The sequence below is a fragment of the Schistocerca cancellata genome, chromosome 6 (assembly GCF_023864275.1).
Source record: "Schistocerca cancellata isolate TAMUIC-IGC-003103 chromosome 6, iqSchCanc2.1, whole genome shotgun sequence".
Lineage (NCBI taxonomy): Eukaryota > Metazoa > Arthropoda > Insecta > Orthoptera > Acrididae > Schistocerca > Schistocerca cancellata.
Genome location: NC_064631.1, coordinates 408,470,878 through 408,494,458, shown reverse-complemented (window position 1 = coordinate 408,494,458; position 23,581 = coordinate 408,470,878). Strand labels below are relative to the sequence as shown.

Below are 23,581 nucleotides of genomic sequence, written 5' to 3'. Positions count from 1 at the left end.
AACTTTCCATTCAAGCGTTCCTCATCATCAGAAGTTGAACGACGTCCTCATTTCTGTCCTTGAGTTCTTTCTTCGGCAACTAATCCTCTTATAACACTTTTACGGAATGCTTTGTGAGACGGTATTGTCAAGTTGTTTTTCTCACAGTGGTTCTTGTATAGTAAATAGCCGTTTACAAGTCCTACCTCCAACAGCCAGAAGTATAGTTTTCGCCACCACTTGAGACTTGTCATTAGAAAACCGTAACAGGAAATAAAATGATCAGATTGATCAACTCCACCCATCTTTGAAGTATAATCAATAATGACATTTGGTTTCTTTGTTTTTTCCTTTTCCTTTCTGTTTCTTCTTTCTATAAGTTACACTGAGTTATTGGCTTATGTAGAAAGCACGAGAACTGTTCGTTTATCTTTCCATGCCAGAACCATCATTTTGTTGTTGCGGAGGCATTTTATTTCGTGCTTCCTTAGACACAGAGCTCCTTTCTTGACTGCAGCTGGAAGGTTTTTGCGATAGGCCTGAATCGTTCCTGTGAGATGCATGTTCTACTTCAACAGCTCATCAGCTAATGGAACACTTGTATAAAAATTGTCAGTGTACAAATGATACCCTGATTGCCCTGTAGCATTTCTCATATTAGCTAGCAGCTGAAGAACTATTCTCTCAGAAAAATTCAAGTGTGGACAAATCAACGACTCAGTTGTTACAGCGCCAAAATAGAGTATCAAACTGCAGATATAACCATTTGATGAATCCGAAATTACATAAAGTCTGAGTCCCCATTTTGAATAATACATGACCCTTGAACAATACTGTAGATTCATCAGCAGCTAAATACTGATATGGTCGATAAATTTCAAGAAACATGCCAGACAAGCAATTCAGTACATTTGTCACTTTACTCAAACATAACTGAACCTGACTGTTGACATGTGTAGCACTTGTCGGATTAGAAACATGAAGTGCCCAGAAAATTTGCATAAATTGTCGGCGACTAAAACAGTCTGGAAAGAAGTTGGATGCTTGTAACCATTCTCTTGAAAAAAAGTCCTGCAAGTTCTTACGCTTTTGTAATGCCATATTCAGTAGCACACCATGGAAGCATTTCATTTCTTCCATGGTAACATTTCTCCAGTCAAACCATGCAGAATGTTGTGGAAGTGGTGTCACTTTACGTATTTTTGATGTAGCATACCTATTCGTTTTATCTGCTATCTGTTGAAATAGGTTATCTGTAAAAATTAATTGAAAGAGTCCGATGGGCGATGATGGAACAGAACTACTTTCTGTTATAAAACCACACTTTGATTCGTCAAAAGGAAAATCTGTGAAGTCAGTGTCAGTGTCGCTCCACATTTGCCACGAATCCTCTGCTGAATCGCTAGAAACATGCAAATTGCTACTGTTTTCTTCGTCATTGTCACTCGAATTGTTTTGAAATGAATCACTATCATAATCAAAATCATTTTCACTCTCATTTTCACTTAGAGATTGCTCTAAAAAGATCTAAAATCTCTTCCTCAGAAAGGACTGTACGTGAAGAACTAGCCATTTCGAGCGCGTGGACTTGAACGTAATAATTACAAACTTTGACTCACACAGCTGCTACTTTTTGACACCGAGTTAACACTAGTTCTCCTAGATGGCAGCACACTGCAGCAATAATGCCTAGTACACTCAAAATACGTCTGACAGCTTTGAAAAGTCGTGTCGAATGAGGCTCGACATCGGAGCGGAAAACAAATTTCGCAATGTCGAGTGGCACTCGACACTGGAGTGGAAAGGGTTAAACCTCTTTTATAACTCTGTCATCATTTTGTCACAGTACTGCACTCATCATGCCAGCTGTTGGGTGCAATGCAAAGTTGGTAATCTTAGAGTTCTATTTATGCATCTATCATTTTTGAACACATAATACTTTGGAAAACATTTGACTCTGACAGCAAATTAACCATTTATAGTAACCTATATATTTGTTCTGAAAAATTGGCTGAAAATTGTGTTTTTATTGAAATTTAAGTTTGATTTGCAAACAAAAAATTAGGGTTATAACATTTATGAGGTAATCACTTCTTTATCTTTCTAAACCGGATAAAAGCAACTAACCCAATGGCACCAACTTTCTCTTCTTTCCAGACCCCAAATTACTATCGTCGTCATCATCAGTATTGAATACTTCTTTCACGTCAAGTTTTTTCTTCTTGTTTGGAGGTGCTGCTGTCTGCTGTTGTGGGGAGTGCCACACTTTCAAAGAAGCTGAAACCAGTAAAAATACATTATATTAAAGTTTAATCGAAACAATGGGTTTAGAGACTAAAATGCCATTTTATGTTAGTATAATTAAAAGCAAAGTAGACTTTGGAAATTTATCAGGAGTTCATCTTTAGCATCCATCAACTTGTGTCAAAAAAATTTCAGCACAACCACCATACACAAATATGTTAAAGTATATTAGCAAAGGGTTAAGAAATGCTGAATACATCTGACAGAAGTAGTGACCATTGACCTTGCAATGTACAACCCTAAAAGCATGTTAATATTCTCCTAATTACACATGTAAGGACACAAATTACAGAAGCTGTTAAAGTTGAAATACAACATCAAGTTCAGTACAACTTACTCAAGTTCAGTACAACTTACCAGCTTTATCCTCTGCTCCACTAGATATTACAGACATTTGGCTTTCTTCTTCCACAGGTGCGGGTGGTTCAGGTGGTTCAGGACTTGCATAGTTTGTGACCCTCTCTTCATAATCACGGTCACGATCTCCTGCATCGTCACTTTCTTCTACAGACCTTACTTCTGGTTCTGGTGGAGGTGGTGATGGTTCTGGAGGTGCTGACTCTATACTTGCTTCATTGGTGATATGCCTTTCTTCTTCCTCAGTTTCAACTTCTCTCTGACTTTCACGTTCTCGTTCCCTTTCCCTTTCCCTTTCCCTTTCTCTCTCTTTCTCATGGTCTCTCTCTTTCTCTCTTTCACGTTCTCTCTGTTTACTATTCTCGAGATTCACATTGATTAGGATCTTTGGCTTGTACTCTTCTTCTCGTTCACGTTTCATCTGAAATGAAAATATATTTGTCAGGGGGAGACGATTAAATGATTCTATTTATGATTCAAGTTATTTTCATCACAAATAGCAAAATAAACTCTTAAACAAATGGATAACCATTTCTGTTCTCCTTGGTTCTGATGTATGCACTACAATGTGTAAAAATCTGCATAGAACAGTGTCAACTAGAGAACAAAGTCAGACAACAACAGGTACAAGAAAAGGAACAACACAAGTCTTTAAAAAAGGAAAGTGTTGGAAGGATGCTGAGAAAGAAGAGGAAGTTGAATAAACTGCCAAATATAACATTCAACTGTGTGCCTGCAAACTGTTGTATCTTCGCAACATATATGCAACAAAAATGAAATAAACATTTTCCGCAATCTCCAACACCCCCTCTTACTATATGCTAAAGTAGATAGCTTTCACTCATAGTGTGAGATGTACACTGAACAAACAAGGTCAGTGGGAGAAAAGAGAGCAAAATTGTAAAAATACTTTGTTAATACGTTAAGTTTCATCACCAAAATAAATATGTTAATTTAATGGCTGCAACACATGCATTCATAACTTAGAATAGACAACCTCTTTATTTTGCCTTTTCACAACAGCACAGTTTGTGTAGCCATTTTCAGATGTTTAGGCAACAAATATAATTAAAATTAAACGAGACAGACATATTTGTGTTGAGAGTTAAAATGTATGATGATCATACATTGCTGAAAAGCAGCCGAGTGGCTTGGATGCAATAAAGTACACTTAAAAAGTGGTTAGTGCAAAAAAAAAATGGATAATTTCATTAACAAAATACCACACATTTAAATAAACTACATGACAGGATATAAATGCTTACTGAATAGCAGTGGCATAACATACCACTCGCAAGAATAAAGGTGTTCTGGACTAACAAGGAACCCCGTGAGTTCGAGACTGCACGTTTAGTCTTTAACAAGCCTCATTTGAAAGTGCTGTGTTAACAATTATGACAAGAAAAAGATTAGCTGCTAACAATTCACTATCTCCATCAGAGGGGCAACAGAAAATAAGTATCCGGGAGGTGCAGATATCAACCTTCTAAGGGACTTACATATTACACTTCACAAATTGGACATTCAGCTAGCTATCATCTCTTAAAGAATGCATACAGAAACATATTGGTGTAACAGGGCGACGACAACTGATGGAATGCGATAGCATGCAACCAAATGCGAAACAGCCTTTCATAGAGCTTACCGTGAAACTGGCTATCCTTTAAGGCATAGCTGCAGATAGTGTGTGAATATGTTTCATAGGCACAGAAAATACAAACATCCAGAGGCTGAATTTGTCCAGTGGTTCCAGGTGGTATGAACTGCAATGCCACACACTTTCTCAAGAGGGATAGTTTGCTCTAATGGAGTATGATTTTTTATATGCAGACCAGGAATCAAGTAAAAGCAATTTATTTTGACCAGTTATTGGCCAACAGTTGGCCAAAAGTTTCTCACTTTTGCTTGCTGTGATGGAAATACTCCTTATTGCCCTTGCAAGTTCACACATGTGAGAAAGAATTGTAGGGAGCGCAACACCTCAAATTTCTCACAGCACAATAAATAACTTTCCAGTCAATTTACCATCCAGATTAACCGTTGGCATTAATTGTGTACAAATGTGTTAAGGCACTGATGCTAGTTTTGTCACCTCAGTGTAAGTAGCCGTCAGGTTTACATCATTGTCACACTGTGAAAATTTTGGTGACGTTTACAATAGTCTTCCTAACACTTTTTGGAATGAATTCATGTTATAGAGAATTATTACTATGTCTTGATTGTGTAATGCTACTGATGTGCTAGTTTAATTCCAGTTTAAGGTGTAGCATACTCTGTGTTAGCACAGTCTGTGGTTTGTGTGGAACATTAGTGAAATGATGAAAAATTATATAAATGTGTCGCTATGGTCCATGGATGCTTAACCACTGTTGGTCCTTTTAAAATGAGAAAACAAGCATCCCAATGCCCTAGAGGCCATGCCTGATAGCTGTGCAGCAGCAGCAGCAGCAGCAGCAGCAGCCGCCATGGGTAGGTTTATTTACTTCAAGTTTACACAGAATCCCAAACCTGTTGATACATTTCTATAAGTTCAGACGCCAAAGTTAGAAGAGATCTATTTTAGGATCCTAAGCTCATGTTTACTACAAGCTATTTGAATGTTTTACAATTTTCAATAATTTTCTATAGAGCATCATGAGGAAAAGTATATTGCTGGCCAGATGAGCTCATTTCTTGGTCACCAGGACTTTTGATTTTATCGTCCAGAAAGAGTTCTCAACAATTGTAGAGCATAATAAAAGATCTCAGGTTTAATCTGAATACCAATCTGGGCCCAATTTCAACACAGCTCCACCCTGTCATCATTCTTAGTTTCTTACATGCTTACAATGCAAAACTCAATCTAGTTTTTAGGTGGTTTACGATGCGGTCTTCCTTATGAAACCTCTTTAAAAGCATTTTCAGCACTCTTAAAAACAAGTGGGACACATGGCCACTTCTGGAGTTTTTAGATAAATTGTCAACTTTGCACTCAATTTGTCAACTACTGGAAAGCAGTAGGAGAATGAAATTTTACATTCAAAGTCCTTGTATTGGTAAGTTATGATGTGCAAGGTTCCAGGTTTATCCTACAATTAATTCCAGAGATATAAAAAGGTAAACCTACATTTTTTCGAGCATGTATCTTTTTATCCAGTTTTGCTTCAAATTATTTATATGAAAATAGCTCAGGAATTTTTAAATTATTATTCCATTTAAGAGAGTGGAAAAAGTTGTACAAAATAGCCTAGTTTTGTAATTTTAAGAGAATATTATCAGTAATATGCCTCGAAGGTGCCCAACACTCACGGGTCCACTGCTGGTAGCTGCACTATGGGGTCAAACGATGATTATATCCACTGAAACATTGAATTAGTGATCGTGAAACTTTACCAACGTCTATTGGGAACATGTGCGAATGTTCACAAAAAATGTCAACAAAATACGTGATGGTCATGTGGGAAATATTTCTGAAATTAGCTCACTCGGCATTGAATGGCCCAGGGATGAAGCTAATGATATCAGTTTACCCCCAGAACCTACGTACAAATGCAACAAGGGAGCAGAAAATGGTGCATTACTTAAATTTAAAAAAAAGTTGTTATAGTAGTAGTAGTAGTAGTAGTAGTAGTAGTAGTAGTGGTGGTAGTGGTGGTGGTGGTAGTAGTACAAGAAAAAGTAGTAGAAAGTGGTATAAATGTGAACCAACATACGCAAACACCAATGAACCAGGAACCAGGTAAGCACAATGTCTAGCAAATAAGACAGTCCTAGGTGTTTGAGGAATTGTTTTCTGGGAAACCAGTGAACACTATTATACAACAAAGCAAAATCTTCTAAACAAGGAAGAATTAAAATCCCTTACTGGCATACAACTACTGAGTGGGTCTCATAAATTTTCCCACGAGAGTGTGTACTGGGGACAGCTCCATAACAATACACAGATTTCAGAAAAAAAAGAAATTAATTCGCTTGAATGACAAAGACAGAAGTGCAAAGATACACAAATTGAGGTTGTGTTTCGAAATATTGTGGAAGGAATTAGGCAAATTTGGTATATTTCACTCAGGATTCTCAATTGATGAAATGATGGTATGGTGTTATGGCAAACATTCAGCTAAGGTGTTGCTGAAGAGAAACCGTGTCAAACGTGTATTGGATACAAAATTTGGAGTCTTACTAGTGAAAAATGAAACCTACCGGAACAATAAAAGAGATGTGTGCGGACAGGGGAGTGTGGGAGTGCAGGGGAGTTGGGAGTGGGGGTTGGGGATGTGAGAAGGTGAGAGGGAGAACTATTTACAATGAGAGCAAATATTATGAATCAAGTTCTTAATGAATTGAATGAATTGCCCTATCTTTCCTCCTATGTCATTTTTGTTTTCTAGTCTCCTTCGATGCACTATCTCAAGAGTTGATTGTAAAGCATTTGTTCTGTATTTGGAAATCCATCTTTCAGCTGTTTTTCATATACATAAAGTAACAAATTTCCCAGATTCCTAGCAAAATTATCTATTAAGTATGAACATCAATTTCAAAATGTGAAATCTAGGCTCCACGCATTTTAAGACTAAGACTTGTGTATTAACTCTCTCGTTGCTGTTGACATAGATACACTCCTGCTATGCTGTTCTGCAGGTGCCGTGACAGCATATATGTGCACTGCTTGCGTTTTCCTACAGTGCTATGGAATTTTGTAAGCATCCTGACCTACTGACTTTTCACTGGTGAGGATGAGTTACTTCGACAAGTCGGTGAATAAAACAGTTTTGAGCATTTGTCATACAACATGTGCACCTCAGTGGGTACTATCATTTGCAAAAAACCTAATTCCGCTATCTTTAATTGTTTATGAGGTACAACAATTTTTACACCCACATTATTCGCAATATGCAAGGATGTGAATAAGCACGTTGTGTGCGACTTTGTCTGATATAAAACCAACACACTGGAAACTCCACATTGGAATATCAACAACATTAGCAAAAGGATAGTCTTACTCACTGGATTTCTGGTCGTAACTGCCAGTGGCAGAGGTGTGTGTGTGTGTGTGGGGAGGGGGGGGGGGGGGGGGTGTATGAAGAAGGTAGGCTTTGGCTGCAAGTTATAATGTGTAACTGTCTTTTTGCTGTGCCTACCTGCAACTCAATGGATTGCCTTCACGATGAGTAGCAATCTATCCTTTTCCTAATACTGTTGATATAAAATCCAATACCTAGAGAACAAAATGAGACATCATTCTGCTCTCAACTTCAAATGAAATTTTGATATATTATCTACGTTTTATTCACTGCAATGTATGAATTAAAATCAATCATACGCAAAGTTTCCCCAATATGTTTCTACCTCCACAAACTCTCTAAAATTGCATGCAATGTTTTATTTAATTTGACAAAGTGCAGTATAACATAACGACAAGAAATTCGGTTCTTTATCGAGTGAAGTTATCAGACTGTAAGATGCGCCAACACCAATTTTTTTCACCTAATGGTTTTCGAAAAATCTGACAAAACAAGTATTTTGTATTGGCTAGATAGCCATCTTTCTGCATTCGCACCAGCATTTGGCAAGCAGTACAGCTATAACAAAAGCAACTCTCAGCATGGAATGCATAGAGCGTGTCTGTAGCAGCGAAAAGACTAAGTTAGTGCACCTGTTCAGTCTCTGCCTGCAACCAATAAGGAAACATTATTATATAGATTTTGAGGATACCCCAGTATTTTGTGACTTGCTTCACATATTTTCCTCAGAACCTTTCTCTGCTACCTCTCCTCTTTTCAAAAAGTCTCTTTTGCGTAAGATTTACTTACGTAAAATAACTCACGATCATAAAAGATCTTCAATTAATTTTAACATAGTTTTTGCATGCATGAGAAAGAGTTTAGAAGAATTATTTATACATAAATACAGCATTGTGTTAAAGTTTTCTGAAGTCTTACCTAATTTTTTAGTTCATTATTGTGTGTCATCACAACTGATGAAGTTGACAAGAAAATGTCACAGACTAAATGCATTCTTCAAAAACTTATTTAATAGCAGTCGCTTTATTGGAAAGAGTACATCTTTCATAATGACAAATGTAACATTTGTTATGCCATATGACTAATATATTGTTAGTGACAGTCAAGTGCAAGACAGACAGCACGCTTTATCGGTGGATTTCATCTTATGTTGTATGCCTGGCATGAGTACTCTATCGGCAAGATCATATCAGCACTGAGCTTTTCGCGTTCCACTTTACATCAATTTCACAAAAACTGCAACTGCCAGAGTCAATCAAGTCAACAGCAAAACATGTTACCATGGGCATTTCTATTGACTACCACAGATTTTAACAGTGATTAGATGTGTCCACTCCATCAAATTAACCGTCAATTCAACACTCAGTATGTACACGCAAACAAGGAAAAAAAATTCCTGATATTTCCCAGATATCCCGATTAAAAAGTGTACTTTTTCCCCGGCGAAAATACACTTTTTCCATGCTAAGTGACAGTAGGTTTCCTGTAGATTTTTCCTTTGGAACTGTAAAAATGATCAATCCTTTGAATGGTTAAGAACTGGTTTAGAACTTACTGGAAAAAAAAGAAAGAAAAAACGGGAAAGAGAAGTTTTGGAAAGATTTTTTATGGAGACGGGGGGAAAAAAACAAAAAAAGAGAAAACACCAAAAAAAAGGCAATAAGTTTTGGTCTGACCTTCGATGTGCAGCAAAATATACGCTGCATATTTTCATATTACGAAAGTATAAATTCCAATTGCACCAAATACAGCACGTTAGTTTCCGGAGCATTGAAATAGAGATTGCGATGTCCTTATGTAAGCCAGTCATATCTCATGCCATGTGATCTCGCCAGCCAATGAAAGCAGATATTCAGAGCATAGGACACGTGTTATAGTCAGCCAATAGCACGGTCACTGTTACGTACCGAGAACACACAAAGAGGAAAAGTTAATGTTTTACATTAATACACGAGGAGGAATCCAAAATTTTCGGGACTGGTGCCAACATCTGGAAAGTAGGAGTAGTAGATCTTTGCACTGCTAGGTGGTGAGATGAGTCAGTGCGCGGTGTGGCATTCAGCTGGGAGGACGTGTTGCGTGTCCACAGTGTTTACTGTAATACTCTGTGTTTGTTGTGTGGTGATTTCATGATGGATCCATGAACCAAATAGCGCATGTTTATCAAATTCTGTCTTCTTGTCACAGTTTATCACTGGCAATGAGAGCTGGATTTACGGTTATGACCCAGAGACAAAGCAACAATCAACCCAGTGGAAGAGCCTGGGCTCTCCAAGACCCAAAAAAGCGAGACAGGTGAAGAGCAAAGTGAAGAGAATGATCTTTGATAAAAAGGGAATTGTGCACAAAGAATTCGTCCCAACAGTGAATTCCGCATACTACTGCGACGTTTTGCAATGGCTCCGTGAAAACATGCGGCGATGACGGCCTGAACTTTCGCATCAAGGGAATTGGCTGCCGCATCACGAGAACGCGAGATGCCACACGTCCTTGCTCACAAGGACCTTTTTGGCAAAAAACAACATGGCAGTTGTACCCCACCCACTGTACTTGCCAGATTTGGCACCTTGCGACTTCGCGCTATTCCCAAAACTGAAACTCAAGTTAAAAGGCTGTCGGTTCGACACTCTAGAGATGATTCAAGAAGCATCACTGGCGGTGATAAACACTCTCAAAGAACAGGACTTCCAGAAAAGTTTGCCCAGCAACAGAAGCACTGGGACCGGTGTGTACATGCAGATGGGAACTACTTCAAGTGTGATGGTGACCATTAGTCAGAAGGTAAGGTTTTCAATAGATGGCAGCACCAGTCCCGAAAATTTTGGATAGCACCTCATACATAGTATAGCTAGAAGAAAAGCTAAGCCTTCTCATATAGTATTGGTCTCTAAGATTAATAAGCTACAAGAGAAGCTAAGCTTTCACATGTAATATTGATCTTTTTTTGCGTGTGTTATACTTTAAGATACATCACACAAATGTGCCAGTAAATTTAAAATAATGACATAAATGTCTGTTCATCTGGGCTCGAAGTGGCTGGTCCTATAAGTGTTCATTTTTAAATGCTCCGTGATTTAAGAAATTCATCCAACTTTCTCACACATAACATAATTCATCTTGAGTAAAAAGAAATTTACTTTGAAAGTAACACTATTCGAACCATCGTTCGCAATACCATCTCGAGACTGTTAGAAATAGGTTTGATTCAGTAGTTGCCAGAGAGCACCAGAAAACGGGCATTAATGCATGTGCGCAGCTGCAGTGGTGCAGGAAGTCCACATATTCGTATTGTAATGGATCTGGGAGATATTTTTTTTTTTACTGTATTTGTCGATACCAAATTGTGAATGTTTTCTTATATTTTTTGTCAGAATATTTTTTATTGTAATTTGCCTTATTATATGTTAATTTACTTATGTTTTTGAGAGTGAAAGCATATTGATTACTATTAGTAAATGTATCGAAGAATATCAAAGAGACTGATTACAAGTGGAAGTTTGTGTGTTGTGTAAAATATCTTTGACGTTGGAGTCGTCTTTGACTGTACTCAGTCGGCAGTTAACTCTTGCTGTGTGTTGACGGTAGAACAATGTGAAGGTCGCCGTCATAAATAATTTTGAATTATGTTACTATTTTTTGTATAAACTATAAAAAGAAACTACATTTGAAGAAATGGTACTTGAAACACCAAAATGAGGCAAACAAGTTGAACCACGTCAATTCTGCAACCGACAAAGATGCATTGTGGAATCATACTTAGACAACTGAAGCCAAGACTAATATCGCCTTGTAAACATCTAACGGAAAAGGTACTGTCACGAAATATGGCAAATTTAAGTAAATAAAAAATAGTGAGCATATTTCAACTTTGTGTTGTAGCCGGGAACCATATTTCAACTGTGTCTCAGCCGGGATAGCATATTTCAGTATGTATAAAGCACTAAGAGAGCTTACATTACACCATAAAAGAAACAGGACATCGGAGGATACTGTAAGAGCATCAGAATTTCTTAACCATACTAAAATGCATAATTTGGCTTGAAGTGCACATTGGTTTTTTCCAGATTCACAATGAAATAGGTCCCATCTGATATGAAGCTTTTCAGTGTGGTTTTTGGGACGTAAATTTTCTTGGAGTACCAGTACTGTACTATCTCATACTTGGTTCTTTATTGTGGCATAATGACATACACGGCAGATGATCAAAATGTGCACTTGAAATTCAGCGAATAGTTGGAACTAGCTAATACTGTTGAACAAAACACTTCGTTTCAAATAAATTGATTGCCTCAGGGGAACAATTAATAAAGCCAAATTTCTTTAGCATACTGTCAAAAATAATTTCATTGTTCTGCAAGGCGATTAATGCTTGACTGCTAATAACTTGGAAATAAAATAAAATCAGAAAACTGAAACTAGTAATATATTTTTGCCCTACATGATTATGTGAATGTATTATAATTCACTTGATAGCTCCCACCGCAGAAATCTGTTTTGTTTTCATTTGACGTGGGAGAAAAATTGTTCTCATTAGCATCTGGCTGCTTGCTGCTACTGCCAATACAGCCAACAGCCACACTTCAAGTAGCAAGAAGCGGGAGAAGGTACTGCTCATACACGAGTCAACTGCGCATCTGCATGAGCCTGCTGGCAACTGGTCAAATGAACCTATGTAAACAGTATTGATGTCAAGCTCATAGAAAGCAGTTTATTGTTATGAAGTATTACATATCTTCACCTTAAGGTCTTTGACACAGTTTTGCTATTTGCAGACGCTTGTGCGTGCATGGTCTTTTGTTGTTGTAAATGGCGCATTTCCTTTGCCACTAAAGTTTTATTATTTTTTTCCTCGTTTTTATATTTTATTGCTGCAGCTGCAGTGTCATTCTCCAGTAGCAGGATACAGTAACATTCTTTGCTAGAGAATTAATTCTTACCAGTCAAAATTACAAAAATTTAACTGGAAGCTAAAACAATGAAAAATTCCCAGAATTCTGAACAATTCGCAGGTTTATTCTGGCTTTCACCCAGATGAAAAAATTCCCGGGTTTTTCGTGGATTTCCCAGTTCGTATACACCCTGACACTGGACAGTGACATCAAGGAGTAGAGGTGTCATCCACAACCACCATCTGTACCTCAACTCAATGCACAACATGGACACATGAAGTATTGAAAAAGGTCAAATGGACTGACTCATTATACATTTTAGTACATGGCGATGATAATACATCCCCAACAGAGCACCACTTAAGTTGGTGACGGAGGTTTTCTATTATAGATGAAACTGAGCCGTTGATAGGTCTGATGTTCTTTCTGGGTGGTGAATGATACATGAACCTACTGTATGACAAAAATATATAGTGAATATCTCAATTTCAAGGAAAACTATCATTCCATAGACAACTGAGTGGCCTACATCTTCAATAAGACAAAGTACCAAGGTATCAGTCCTGCACTGAGACAATAAGGTTTGAGGTGGGTGTGGGGGTGTAGTACCATTTTTCATGAGTACATTTTGAAGGCAATCATTTGCTTATATATAATCACTCAAATGGAACCTCTCAATACCCTTTCAAATTCTGCAGTTGGGTCTTCATGTTCTTCAGAGAATATTTTTAATTTAATGTCCTCCAGTTCCTCCTGCTCCTTCTGGCGATCTCTACCATCCATTTCTATTTCTTTTTCCCTCTCTGCAAGTCGCCTCTGGAGTTCACGACCCCTATAGAAAACAATGATAACTGTGTTAAAGTGAGATTCTTATCAGCAAAATTCTTGCAGCATATTTCTGTGACATTACAAAGTATTAAATAAATTATAAACAAATATGAACATTAACACACATTTATTTGTGAATCCAAACAAGGTAATACATACTTATAAAACCTAGCATCATCTCTTTCATCATCATAATCTTCCAGGAATTCTTTGAGCTTCTTTGCTTCTCTTTCTCTTTCTTCTTCCTTTAACCTTTCCCTTTCTTTTTCTTTTTCACGTTCCTTGAATTTACGGCGTTCCCTTGTCTCCCAATTTCTAAGTCTTTCCTGCGAATTACAAACAAACAGAAAGGAATGCTATAATAATTTTACAGCAGCACACTTCATATATCTGAAAACTTAAATCACAGACAAAAATAAGGATGATATTACAAGTTGTAGTCTTCAACAAAAACTGGGCAGGAGTGAGCAGGACTCTCACTCTGGACCTTCCGTACAAATTTAATTTTCTCAAAATATTTAACAGCTTTAGACAAAACAGGCATGAAAAGTTTTATATTTGATGAACAAGTTTGCGAGTATCAAAACATGTGACACAAATGGCTGTATCTTTTGACAGCAATGACTTAGAAGCTTCAAATTTTTTACACTGCAAAGGGACCATACACCTTAGTATGTAACATAAATTTCAACTTGGTAAATCTACCATACCTGAGGAGAGCGGTTTTTAACGATCAAATGGACGGACGGAGAGACAGACAGACAAAAAAAGTCATCCTAAAAGCGTTCCATTTATACCGATTGAGGTACGGAACCCTAAAAATGGAAAAATATGACATATATATACTCAAATATTTTCCACTGAGTAACTAAGCAACAATCCAAATACTATACAAAACAAGTGTTTGTCCACTTGTATAGAGATTTACAGTCCCGTGTGTCTTCTTCTTCTTCTTCTTCTTCTTCTTCTTCTTCTTCTACTGCATGAACTACGGAGCAGCTGATCGTAGGTGTACATCAGTGACTGTCACATCTCCACATGCAATGAATGAGTACCCACAGGCTGGTAGGTGAATAGTATAATTAAACTGACTGCTAGATAATCTGACCTGTCCTTTCAACAAATCTATTACCTGTACTTAAATTGATACCCTGTAATTTTACATTATGCCGTCAGAATTTTGTTTATTCAGTCAAGCAGCGTTTGGAAAATTAACTAAGCAACAAACATTTCTCACTGTCAAAATCCAACTAATTGGTTCACAACAGTTTAAATTTTTTGAAAGCGTGATACTACTTGTCGTGGCTTCAGTCCAAAGACTGGTTTGAAGCAGCTCTCCACACTACTCTACCCTGTGCAACCCTCTTCATCTCCAAATAACCACTGCAGCCTATATCCTTTAGAAACTGCTTACCATAGTCAGCTCTTGATCTCCCTCTACAATTTTTACCCCCCACCCCCAGTACTACAACAGTGATCCCTTGACATCTCATAAGGCCTGCTATCAACCGATCCCTTCTTTTAGTCACATTGCGATGCAAATTTCTTTTCCTCCCTAGTTTTAGTCGTCAGTATCTCCTCATTGGTTATATGGTCTATCCATCTGATCTTCAGCATTCTTCTGTTGCACAAGTTTCAAAAGCTTCTATTCTCTTCTTGCCTGAACTGTTTATCATCCAAATTCTCCTTCCTTACACGGCTACACTTCAGACATACACCTTCAGAAAGAAACTTACATATTTAATGCACGAAAATTTCTATTCTTCAGAAACACTTTTCTTGCCATTGCCAGTCCCCATTTTTACATCCTGTCTACTTGGCCACTGCCAGTTATCTTACTGCCCATATACCAAAATTTATATACTACTTTTAGTGTCCCGTTTCCAGATCTAATTCCCTCAGCGTCACCTAATTTGAATCTACTAAATTCCATTACTCTTCTTTTGCTTTTGTTGATGCTCCTCCTTTCATAACACTGTACATTCTTTTCAGCTGCTCTTCCAAGTCCTTTGCTGTCTGTGACAGAATTACGTCATTGACCAACCTCGAAGATTTTATTTCTTAGACTTTAATTCCTTCACCAAATTTTCCTTTTCTTTCCTTTATTGTGTGCTCATTGTACAAATTGTAATGAAATGTAATGTTTGGAAAGGCTACATCACTCTCTCATTTCTTTCTCAACCACTGTTTCCCTTTCGAAAGTATGAAGGGGGGATTGGCACAGGTGGAGTGGAGAGGGAGTGCACAGGGGGACGATTGGAAGAGGTGGGGAGATTGTGTTCGGCATGGGTGGGGGAGAGGAGGGGTGGAGAGTGTGAGAGAAGTGGAGGGGAGGGAAGGGGAGGGGGAGATGAGAGAGGGGAGAAGGGTGAGAGTGGGGAATAGGGTGTGTGGGGAAGGGGAGGGCCCTGGCATTATTGTGCATGAAAAGAAATTCAATGCCACCACCATATGTAGCAGCCACACAGTCCAAAAGGATCTGTTGACATGGAAATGGTGAAACTGAAGGTGAGCTGCCAGATATTGTCGTTTCAATTAGAGTACTCTAACAGGATGTCTGGGAGGTAAGTTCCTTTCTTGTAAACTGTTCCTTATAGTCTGATCAGACACAGTGGTTCCAACAGTCCTTCTATTATCTTACAGTGTTCTGGCAGCAGACATATGCCACAACAATGCAGAGATGGCCAGATATCAGTCCTCACTTGAACTTGTAATGTGTCAGTGACCTTGTCCCATTTGTCTTATGTACTAACCTCTCCCCCTGAAGTGTGTTCACAGCCTACGGATGACAGACAGAAAGAAATTGGCATGTGCAGCAACACAATGATAAGTCCATCCTTCTTGGATCAAACAGACTGCCATTGTAACCTGCACTGCAATGTCACAATGCATGTACTTGGTTGAATGTAACATCCACTACTGACAACAGTTATCAGTGTACCTTACTAGAAAACACTGAAACAATGGTATTCATTTCCTTCCAATGTGTCACCTCTTATTAAAATGCATATCACTGCCAACACATAGTGAAAGGCTTTACTAGATGCGTACACTGAAAATGAAGTTCTCAAACTCTGCTGTAAGAACACAATTAGCACCTGTGTCAAAATAGATTTGACATACAGGCTGTGATACAAGAGCTTTTGAGAGTGTTAATATTAGGGAAAGCTACACACACAAGGTACAACAGCTTAATGAATATCAGTGGCACATTGGTGTTGTTCTATAGATTACACCTGTAGTGGCAAGCCATTGCGTGTCCATAGGTCAGTCAGTTAATTATACATTCAGTAAACAGCATAAAAGAGCATTAGTGTCATATTTCAATGAGGAACTTAAAACTTGCAGCACAAGGCAAGAGAATGTAGAGACTGTATAGCTCAATTTTCAAAGAATAGTTGACCATACACTGGACAGATATGTACCCCCCAGAACAGTTCATAACGGGAGAAACGGTCCATAGTATACAGTTGCCATAAAGAAACTTCTGAAGGAACAGACCATTGCATAATAGATGTAAAACAAAGCATAACACTCTAGATAGAGAGAGAGAGAGAGAGAGAGAGAGAGAGAGGCTGAATGAAACTTCTTTGGCTGTCAAGAGAGCAATTTATAAAGCCTTCAGTGACTACCAAGCAGAATACTGCCAAAATATCTTTCACAAAACCCAAAGAAATTCTGGTCATATGAGAAGGCACTTTGCGGCACCAAAGTTAGTGTCCAGTCACTCGCAAATGGCACAGGAACTGAAATTCAAGACAGCAAAGCAAAAGCTGAATTGCTTAACTTCATCTACAAATGTTCCTTTACAAAGGAAAAGCCAGGAGAATTGCCCCAATGTAATTCTCATACCACTGAAAAGATGAGTGAAATAAGTATTGAGAAACAGCTGAAATCATTAAAACTGAAAAAAGCTCCAGGGGCAAATTGAGTCTATACTGAATTTACAGCTGAGTTAGACCTTCTTTTTAACTATTATCTATCATAGACACCTCAAACAAAAAACTGTGCCCAGTACTCGGAAAAAGCACACATAACACCTGTTTACAAGGAGGATAGTAGAAGTGATTCACAAAACAACTGCCCAACATCTTTCACACTGAATTATTTTAGAATTTTAGAACATAGTCTGAACTCAAACATAATGAGGAGTCTCTAACAGAATGACCCCCTCTATGCCAACCACCATGGATTATGAAAACATCGATCATGCAAACCGCAACTCTCACTTTTTTACATGACATTCTGAAAGCCTTGGATCAAGGCCGCCAGGCAGATGTATTACTGATTGATTTCCGAAAAGCACTGACTCAGTTCTACGTTTATGCTCACTGTCAATGTACAATCATATTGGGTAACAAGCAGTATGTGACTAGATTGGTGATTTTTTGATAGGGAGGATGCAACATGTTATCTTGGATGGAGAATCATTGTCAGATGTAGGAATAACTTCAGGTGTGCCCCACAGAAGTTTGTTGGAATCCTTGCTGCTCATGTCTTATATTAACAACCTTCCAGACAATATCAATAGTAGCCTCAGACTTTTGCAGATGATGCCTTTATCTATAAGTAAGTAATATCTGAAAAAATCTACATAAATATTCAACAAAAATAATCAATGTAATCGGAGAGAGGAAAAAATTGGCAACAGAAGTGTACACATAAAAAAGTTTTACGTATGCAAGCCTTCTGTGCCAGTTGCTGCTCCTTCTGGCAGAAGGGTTGAAGGGGAAGGAAGAGGGGTGCAGGTAAAGGACTGGAAACATTTAGTAAAAGAGGTAGAGTTCGGAACAGTCATCCAGAACCCCGAGTCAGTGGAGACTTACCACATGGAATGAGAAGGAAAGAGTGCTGTCGACTGCACTGGATGAGACTTGGAAACCTGAGAGCTTAAAAAGGTGGAAGAAAGGGTAATATGTACGACAGAGATTATTGGTAAAATGTTATGCACAAGTTAATACCTAAGTGCACTTTATGTAACAAAGATGAGAGGAGGACATCGAAACATAGAAAGCTCACAATACAAAAGATGTTGAAACTAAAATGGAGTGTGAGAAATGCCGAGACAGAAGGGATTACCGTATTTACTTGAATCTAAGCCGCACTCGAATCTAAGCTGCACCTGAAAAATGAGACTCGAAATAAAGGAAAAAAAAATTCCCGAATCTAAGCCGCACCTGAAATTTGAGACTTGAAATTCAAGGGGAGAGAAAAGTTTTAGGCCGCACCTCCAAATCGAAACAAAGTTGTTCCATTGTAATATGAGACACAATTTAGGTCGAATGAATGACGATACAGATATAGTAGTTTGGATCGAGTCGTAAGCTTAGCAGTTAAGCTTTACCACGTAGCCATTGCTATGCGTCAGGCGCTCCGTCCGTATTTATACTGGTGCCCTTCCTTTTTCACGTGTTTCTTCTGGTTTGAATCGATTGCTTATTTTGCTTTGATCTGATAAGTGCCGTTTTCTTTGTTATAGGTGTTTGCGTCACTCTTAAGCTGAAAATGCATTACTGCACTGTGTCATGCATTGTTTGTCGCATTCTGATAGTGCGTGTTTAGGGCCTGTCGCGGCTCGCGGCATGGCTTGCTTTTGTGCGCGCTACCGCAGCGTACAATTAAAAAAAAAAAAAAAGAGAGGAATCGTCTCATTAGCGAAACAATGGCAAGAGACTGCTATTTGTTGTTACTTACACTGCTGCTTTCTTTGATAATGATCAACAAGAATCAAATAATAGACTGCGTATGATAGAACATGTTCTGAACGAGAGTTAGGCGAAAATTTTTCTTCGTTTGAAAATCTTTGCGGCCGCTTCTTTATTACATCAAATTCTGCACAGAAATTAGAGCCATCTTAGATTTAAAATTCTAGTCACTTGCCGTGCTTCATTTCTGACTGTATCACTATTAGGCATAAGACTAATACGAATATAAACATGACACAATACGTATATTCTTCCGCGTTTGCTGTTGTCTTACTCTAGTTTCGTAGTTTATTAGGCAGACAGGATTTAAATGAGATAGCAGCAAACACGAAAGAATACATGGCAAAATGTTTATATTTGTATTATTCTTATGGTGAAGAGAATACTGTATGTGATTCAAATTTCATCAGGTTCCTATTAGCAACCATCTCTTCTCACAGATACTAAAAAATTCAGAACGTAGAGTTGGCCATATTGACAAACATCCCAAACAGTCTTGCCAGTCAGATTTTCGTAGTACACTGAAATTGTGCTACATTCGAAGATGAACAATACGGAATTTGTATTTACTTCGTTGGATAATGTATGAAAATGCAGTGGTCGAAACTCGCGGCGGAGAAAAAAAAGCTCGTCTTCCACTTTTTTTTTTAAATTTATTTACTGACGCAGAGGTTTTGGCGCCAGTATTTATCTTTGTGCCTACAAAGCATGCCCGCGTAGCGCTACATATATTCGACGGCAGAAGTTAGTTGTGGCGGCACGTACCAACATTTTTCATAACTTCCGCTTGCTTTGCACTCGATTCTAAGCCGCAGGCGGTTTTTTGGATTACGAAAACCGGAAAAAAAGTGCGGCTTACATTCGAGTAAATACGGTAACATAAATTAAGGCCAGCTGGGAGGCAAGAACGTAGAGCAAATTGTAGCACTAGTTCCCACTGCAGAATTCTTTGTAACTGGTGTCGGGGAGTCCAGATGGCTTGTATGGTGAAACAGGCTTGGAAGTCACGAATCTCATGTTGTAGCGCAAGCTCTGCAACAGGACATAGTGTGTTGCCAATATATACCATCAGCCTACGCCCACTTTCATCCTAACTGATAACTTGGTGCTAGTCATGCTGCTGTAAATAGGTCGAACAGTGTTTACATAAACAGCTGGTATATGATGTGTAATTTAATACATGGCTCTCAATTTTATAGTACATGCTTTTCCATTTGCAGTACTGGTATAAAATCACAGACAGTATGGATCTCATTTATGACATGATTTTAGGAAGTCATGGCCTTGTCAAAGTAGCTGATTAATACATTCATGAACAGGACAATACTGAGAGTGCACCCAAGTTGTCCTTTGGTGTGATCAGTAGTACCAGGATTGGAAGTGATGGCCCAGGAAATAGTTGTCGTCGTCGCTTGTGCGACATAGACAATGTGGACTTGAAGACTGCTGTTATCACAGCGGACAATAAAGTTAAAGTTGAAGGCATCACTTCTCGTGCTGTTATTGATGGACCGTGTGTGTTTTTAGGTTGTAGATTTGATTTTGCTGTAAGTCAGGGTGGTGCTACTCCACCTGGTAACTGTAATGGTTGGTTAACTGATGTGTTTGCTAGATGTGGAGGCATAAGTGAGTACGGTGGCCTTGAGAGTTTTGCCCACAGAGATGTAATCTCTTATCGTACTTTTCACTTTAGTGAAGTTGTAAGTGGTAGTAGTTATTATTTTAGTTCCTGTGCAAGCTTTGTTTATACAAACTCGGGGTCGCAGGAAGATAGATGATGATGAGGCTGTATATTTTTGGTGTAAAGAACGTGGTTGCTGTGAAGATATAACACTTTTGAACTAGGCTGGTGGGTTAATTACATCCAGCAAAGACTGGGGTGGGAATGGTGGTGTACTGCTGTACAGCTGCATCCGAACACATACGTTTGCCTCTAATGTCAAGGCTGTATGGGAGGGAATGTTTGACATGAGAAAATATGGCAACTGTCAAAATGTACGTACTGTTATTTGTGAGACGGTCTGGTGTGGATTAAAGTGTGTAGCTCATATTCGGTGAGGATGAAATCAACAACAAGGAATAGTGGCAAGCAATTCGGAATAAGACCATGTGAAATTTAATGGGGAGCCTTTCACATCAGCATGACTACCACCAAGTTGTCAGTTAGGACTAATGAATGGAGGCAGAGGGTGTATACCAGCAAGACACAATACCCCATGCCTGTTTCACCACACGTGCCGTCTGGATTCTTCCAACATACATCAGTTTATCACAACTCCACATGTGGGAACTAGTGCTACAACATGTCCTTGGTTGCCGCCACCCAACTGGCCTTAATTTATGTCAATTGCTTCGGTCTCAGTATTTTTTCACGGTACCCTACACCTTTCTTCACTCCATTTAGTTTTCTACACCTTCCATTTTCTGACCTGTTTATTTCTTGCCGTCCTCCTCCCACCTCTGTTATATACAATGCACTTCGCTTTTCACTCTTATCAACTCTTGCACAATATTTTAGCAGTAATCTCTCACTTGATTATTAAGCTCTCAGTTATCAAATCTCATCTGGTGCAGTCCCAAACAATCAGTATTTCCTTCTCATTCCGCCTGGTAAGTCTCCCCTGACTCGGGGTTCTGGGTGACTTTTCCGACCTTTACCCCTTTTCCTAAATCCCTCCAGTCCTTTTCCTTCACCCCTCTTCCTTCCCCTTCTACCCTTCTGCTGGAATAAGGAGTCACCGGCTCAGAAGGCTTGCATAGTAAAACCATTTTTGTGTGTTCTCCTGCCACAACTTGGTGAGTAGAATTTTTTATCTATCCAATTAAATCACATAAATATTGTCAGATCTTGATAAGATTTCAAAGTGCTGCAAAGTGTGGAAACTTGCTTTAAATGTTCATAAATGTAAAATTGTGCACTTCACACAATGAAAAAGTAATACCCTATAACTATAATACCAATGAGTCACAGTTATAATTGGCCAACTTGTACAAATACCTGGGTTGAACACTATATAGGGATATGAAGTGGAACAACCACATAAGCTCAGCCATGGGTAAAGCAGTTGGTAGACTTTGGTTTATTCGTAGAATACTGAGCAAATGCAATCAGTCTACTGAAGAGATTGCTTACAAATCACCCATGTGACCCATTCTGGAATACTGTTCAGATGTGTGTACACGTACCAAATAGGACTAACAGACGATACTGAAGTATACAGAGAAGGGCAGCACTAATCGACGCAGGTTTGTTTGATCTGCACGAGAGTGTCGCAGAGATACTCAAGGAACTGAACTGGAACATTCTTGAAGAGAGACATGAACTATCCCAAGAAACTCTGTAAACGAAGTTGCAACAACGGGCTTTAAGTGATGTCTCTAGGACAAACTTCTATGTAATGCTCGCATACCCCTTATGTATTGCTCACGTATAGTATTGCCTACACAGTATGCAAAGGCACATTTAAGCAATCCTTTTTCCTGCACTCAATACATAAATGGAATGCAAATAAACCCTAATAATTGGTATAGTGAGATGTACACTCTGCAATGCACTTCACAGTGTTTTGCAGAGTACAGATTCAGATATATAATTAGAACATCATTCAGATTCTGGTGCAGAACTTATCCTTTTGTGATTCAGTAGTCAAAGAAGCATCAGCTTATGCCTGACAAACAATGGCCAACATGTTCCTTTTAGACCCTTACTGATATTCACATTTAACTCACTAGCGCAAGATACAAATGTGAAACAAAGGTCATAGTTAGAAATAACTGAAGGTGGAAATTATTTTAACTGCTTTGATCATTTGTTATAGGCCACACAGTGCATTTTATATCTCCGGAACTATAATCATAAATGACGTTTGAGCATATGAACAGCTTGGAAAGTGAGGTTATTTCACCACATGGTGAAGGAACATATTTTAGTTAGGTTTGTGGTGAAGCAACATATTTTAGTTAGGTTTGTGGTTAGATACGATGACACAACAGACTATGCTGTTGAAGGGACATAGCTCACAGGAGGAGGACTGCAAATAAAATAAGGTTAAATCGAATGCTATGATACTTACTGTTCTCAGTGTTCAGCTGGGGTTCTTTAAATACAAGACAACAACCTAAAGGATGCAACCTAGTCCAGAATTACCAAGAGTAATGGTGACTGCAATTAGTTTGTGGACTGGTCTGCTGTCATAGAATCAAACAAAACTATTCATAAACTTTACCAAGAAGATATGAGAAGTTATAAATAAAATTAGGAAAGAGAAATAATATAAAACAGTAAAAGTGAAGAAATCAAAACAAACTTATACTGTATACACACCAAATTTCACCACATATCATCTGATGGCACAAGAGAAAAAGAATTTCCAAGGATTCCAAGACCTAGTTAAATCTTAGTGCAGTGCACAACACAATCACAAACACAGTTAGTTAATAATGAAAATAACACCATTACACAACACATGCCCTTAGAGCTGTAGAAATCTTTTCTGAGATATTGAAAAGGAAAAGCACC

General features: G+C 38.4%; 1 protein-coding gene across 2 annotated transcripts in view; it reads right to left on the bottom strand.

The window, feature by feature from the left end:
• The window catches only part of LOC126190749 (RNA-binding protein 25), a 184,212-nt gene that overhangs the window by 34,266 nt on the left and 126,365 nt on the right, over window positions 1–23,581 (bottom strand). For both annotated transcript variants that reach the window (XM_049931255.1, XM_049931256.1), the window contains exons 12-15: window positions 13,517–13,683; window positions 13,211–13,361; window positions 2,641–3,061; window positions 2,107–2,256 (exon numbers count right to left, since the gene is read on the bottom strand). In XM_049931255.1, coding sequence (XP_049787212.1) covers window positions 2,107–2,256; window positions 2,641–3,061; window positions 13,211–13,361; window positions 13,517–13,683 — 889 coding nt within the window. The remainder of the gene's footprint in view (window positions 1–2,106; window positions 2,257–2,640; window positions 3,062–13,210; window positions 13,362–13,516; window positions 13,684–23,581) is intronic.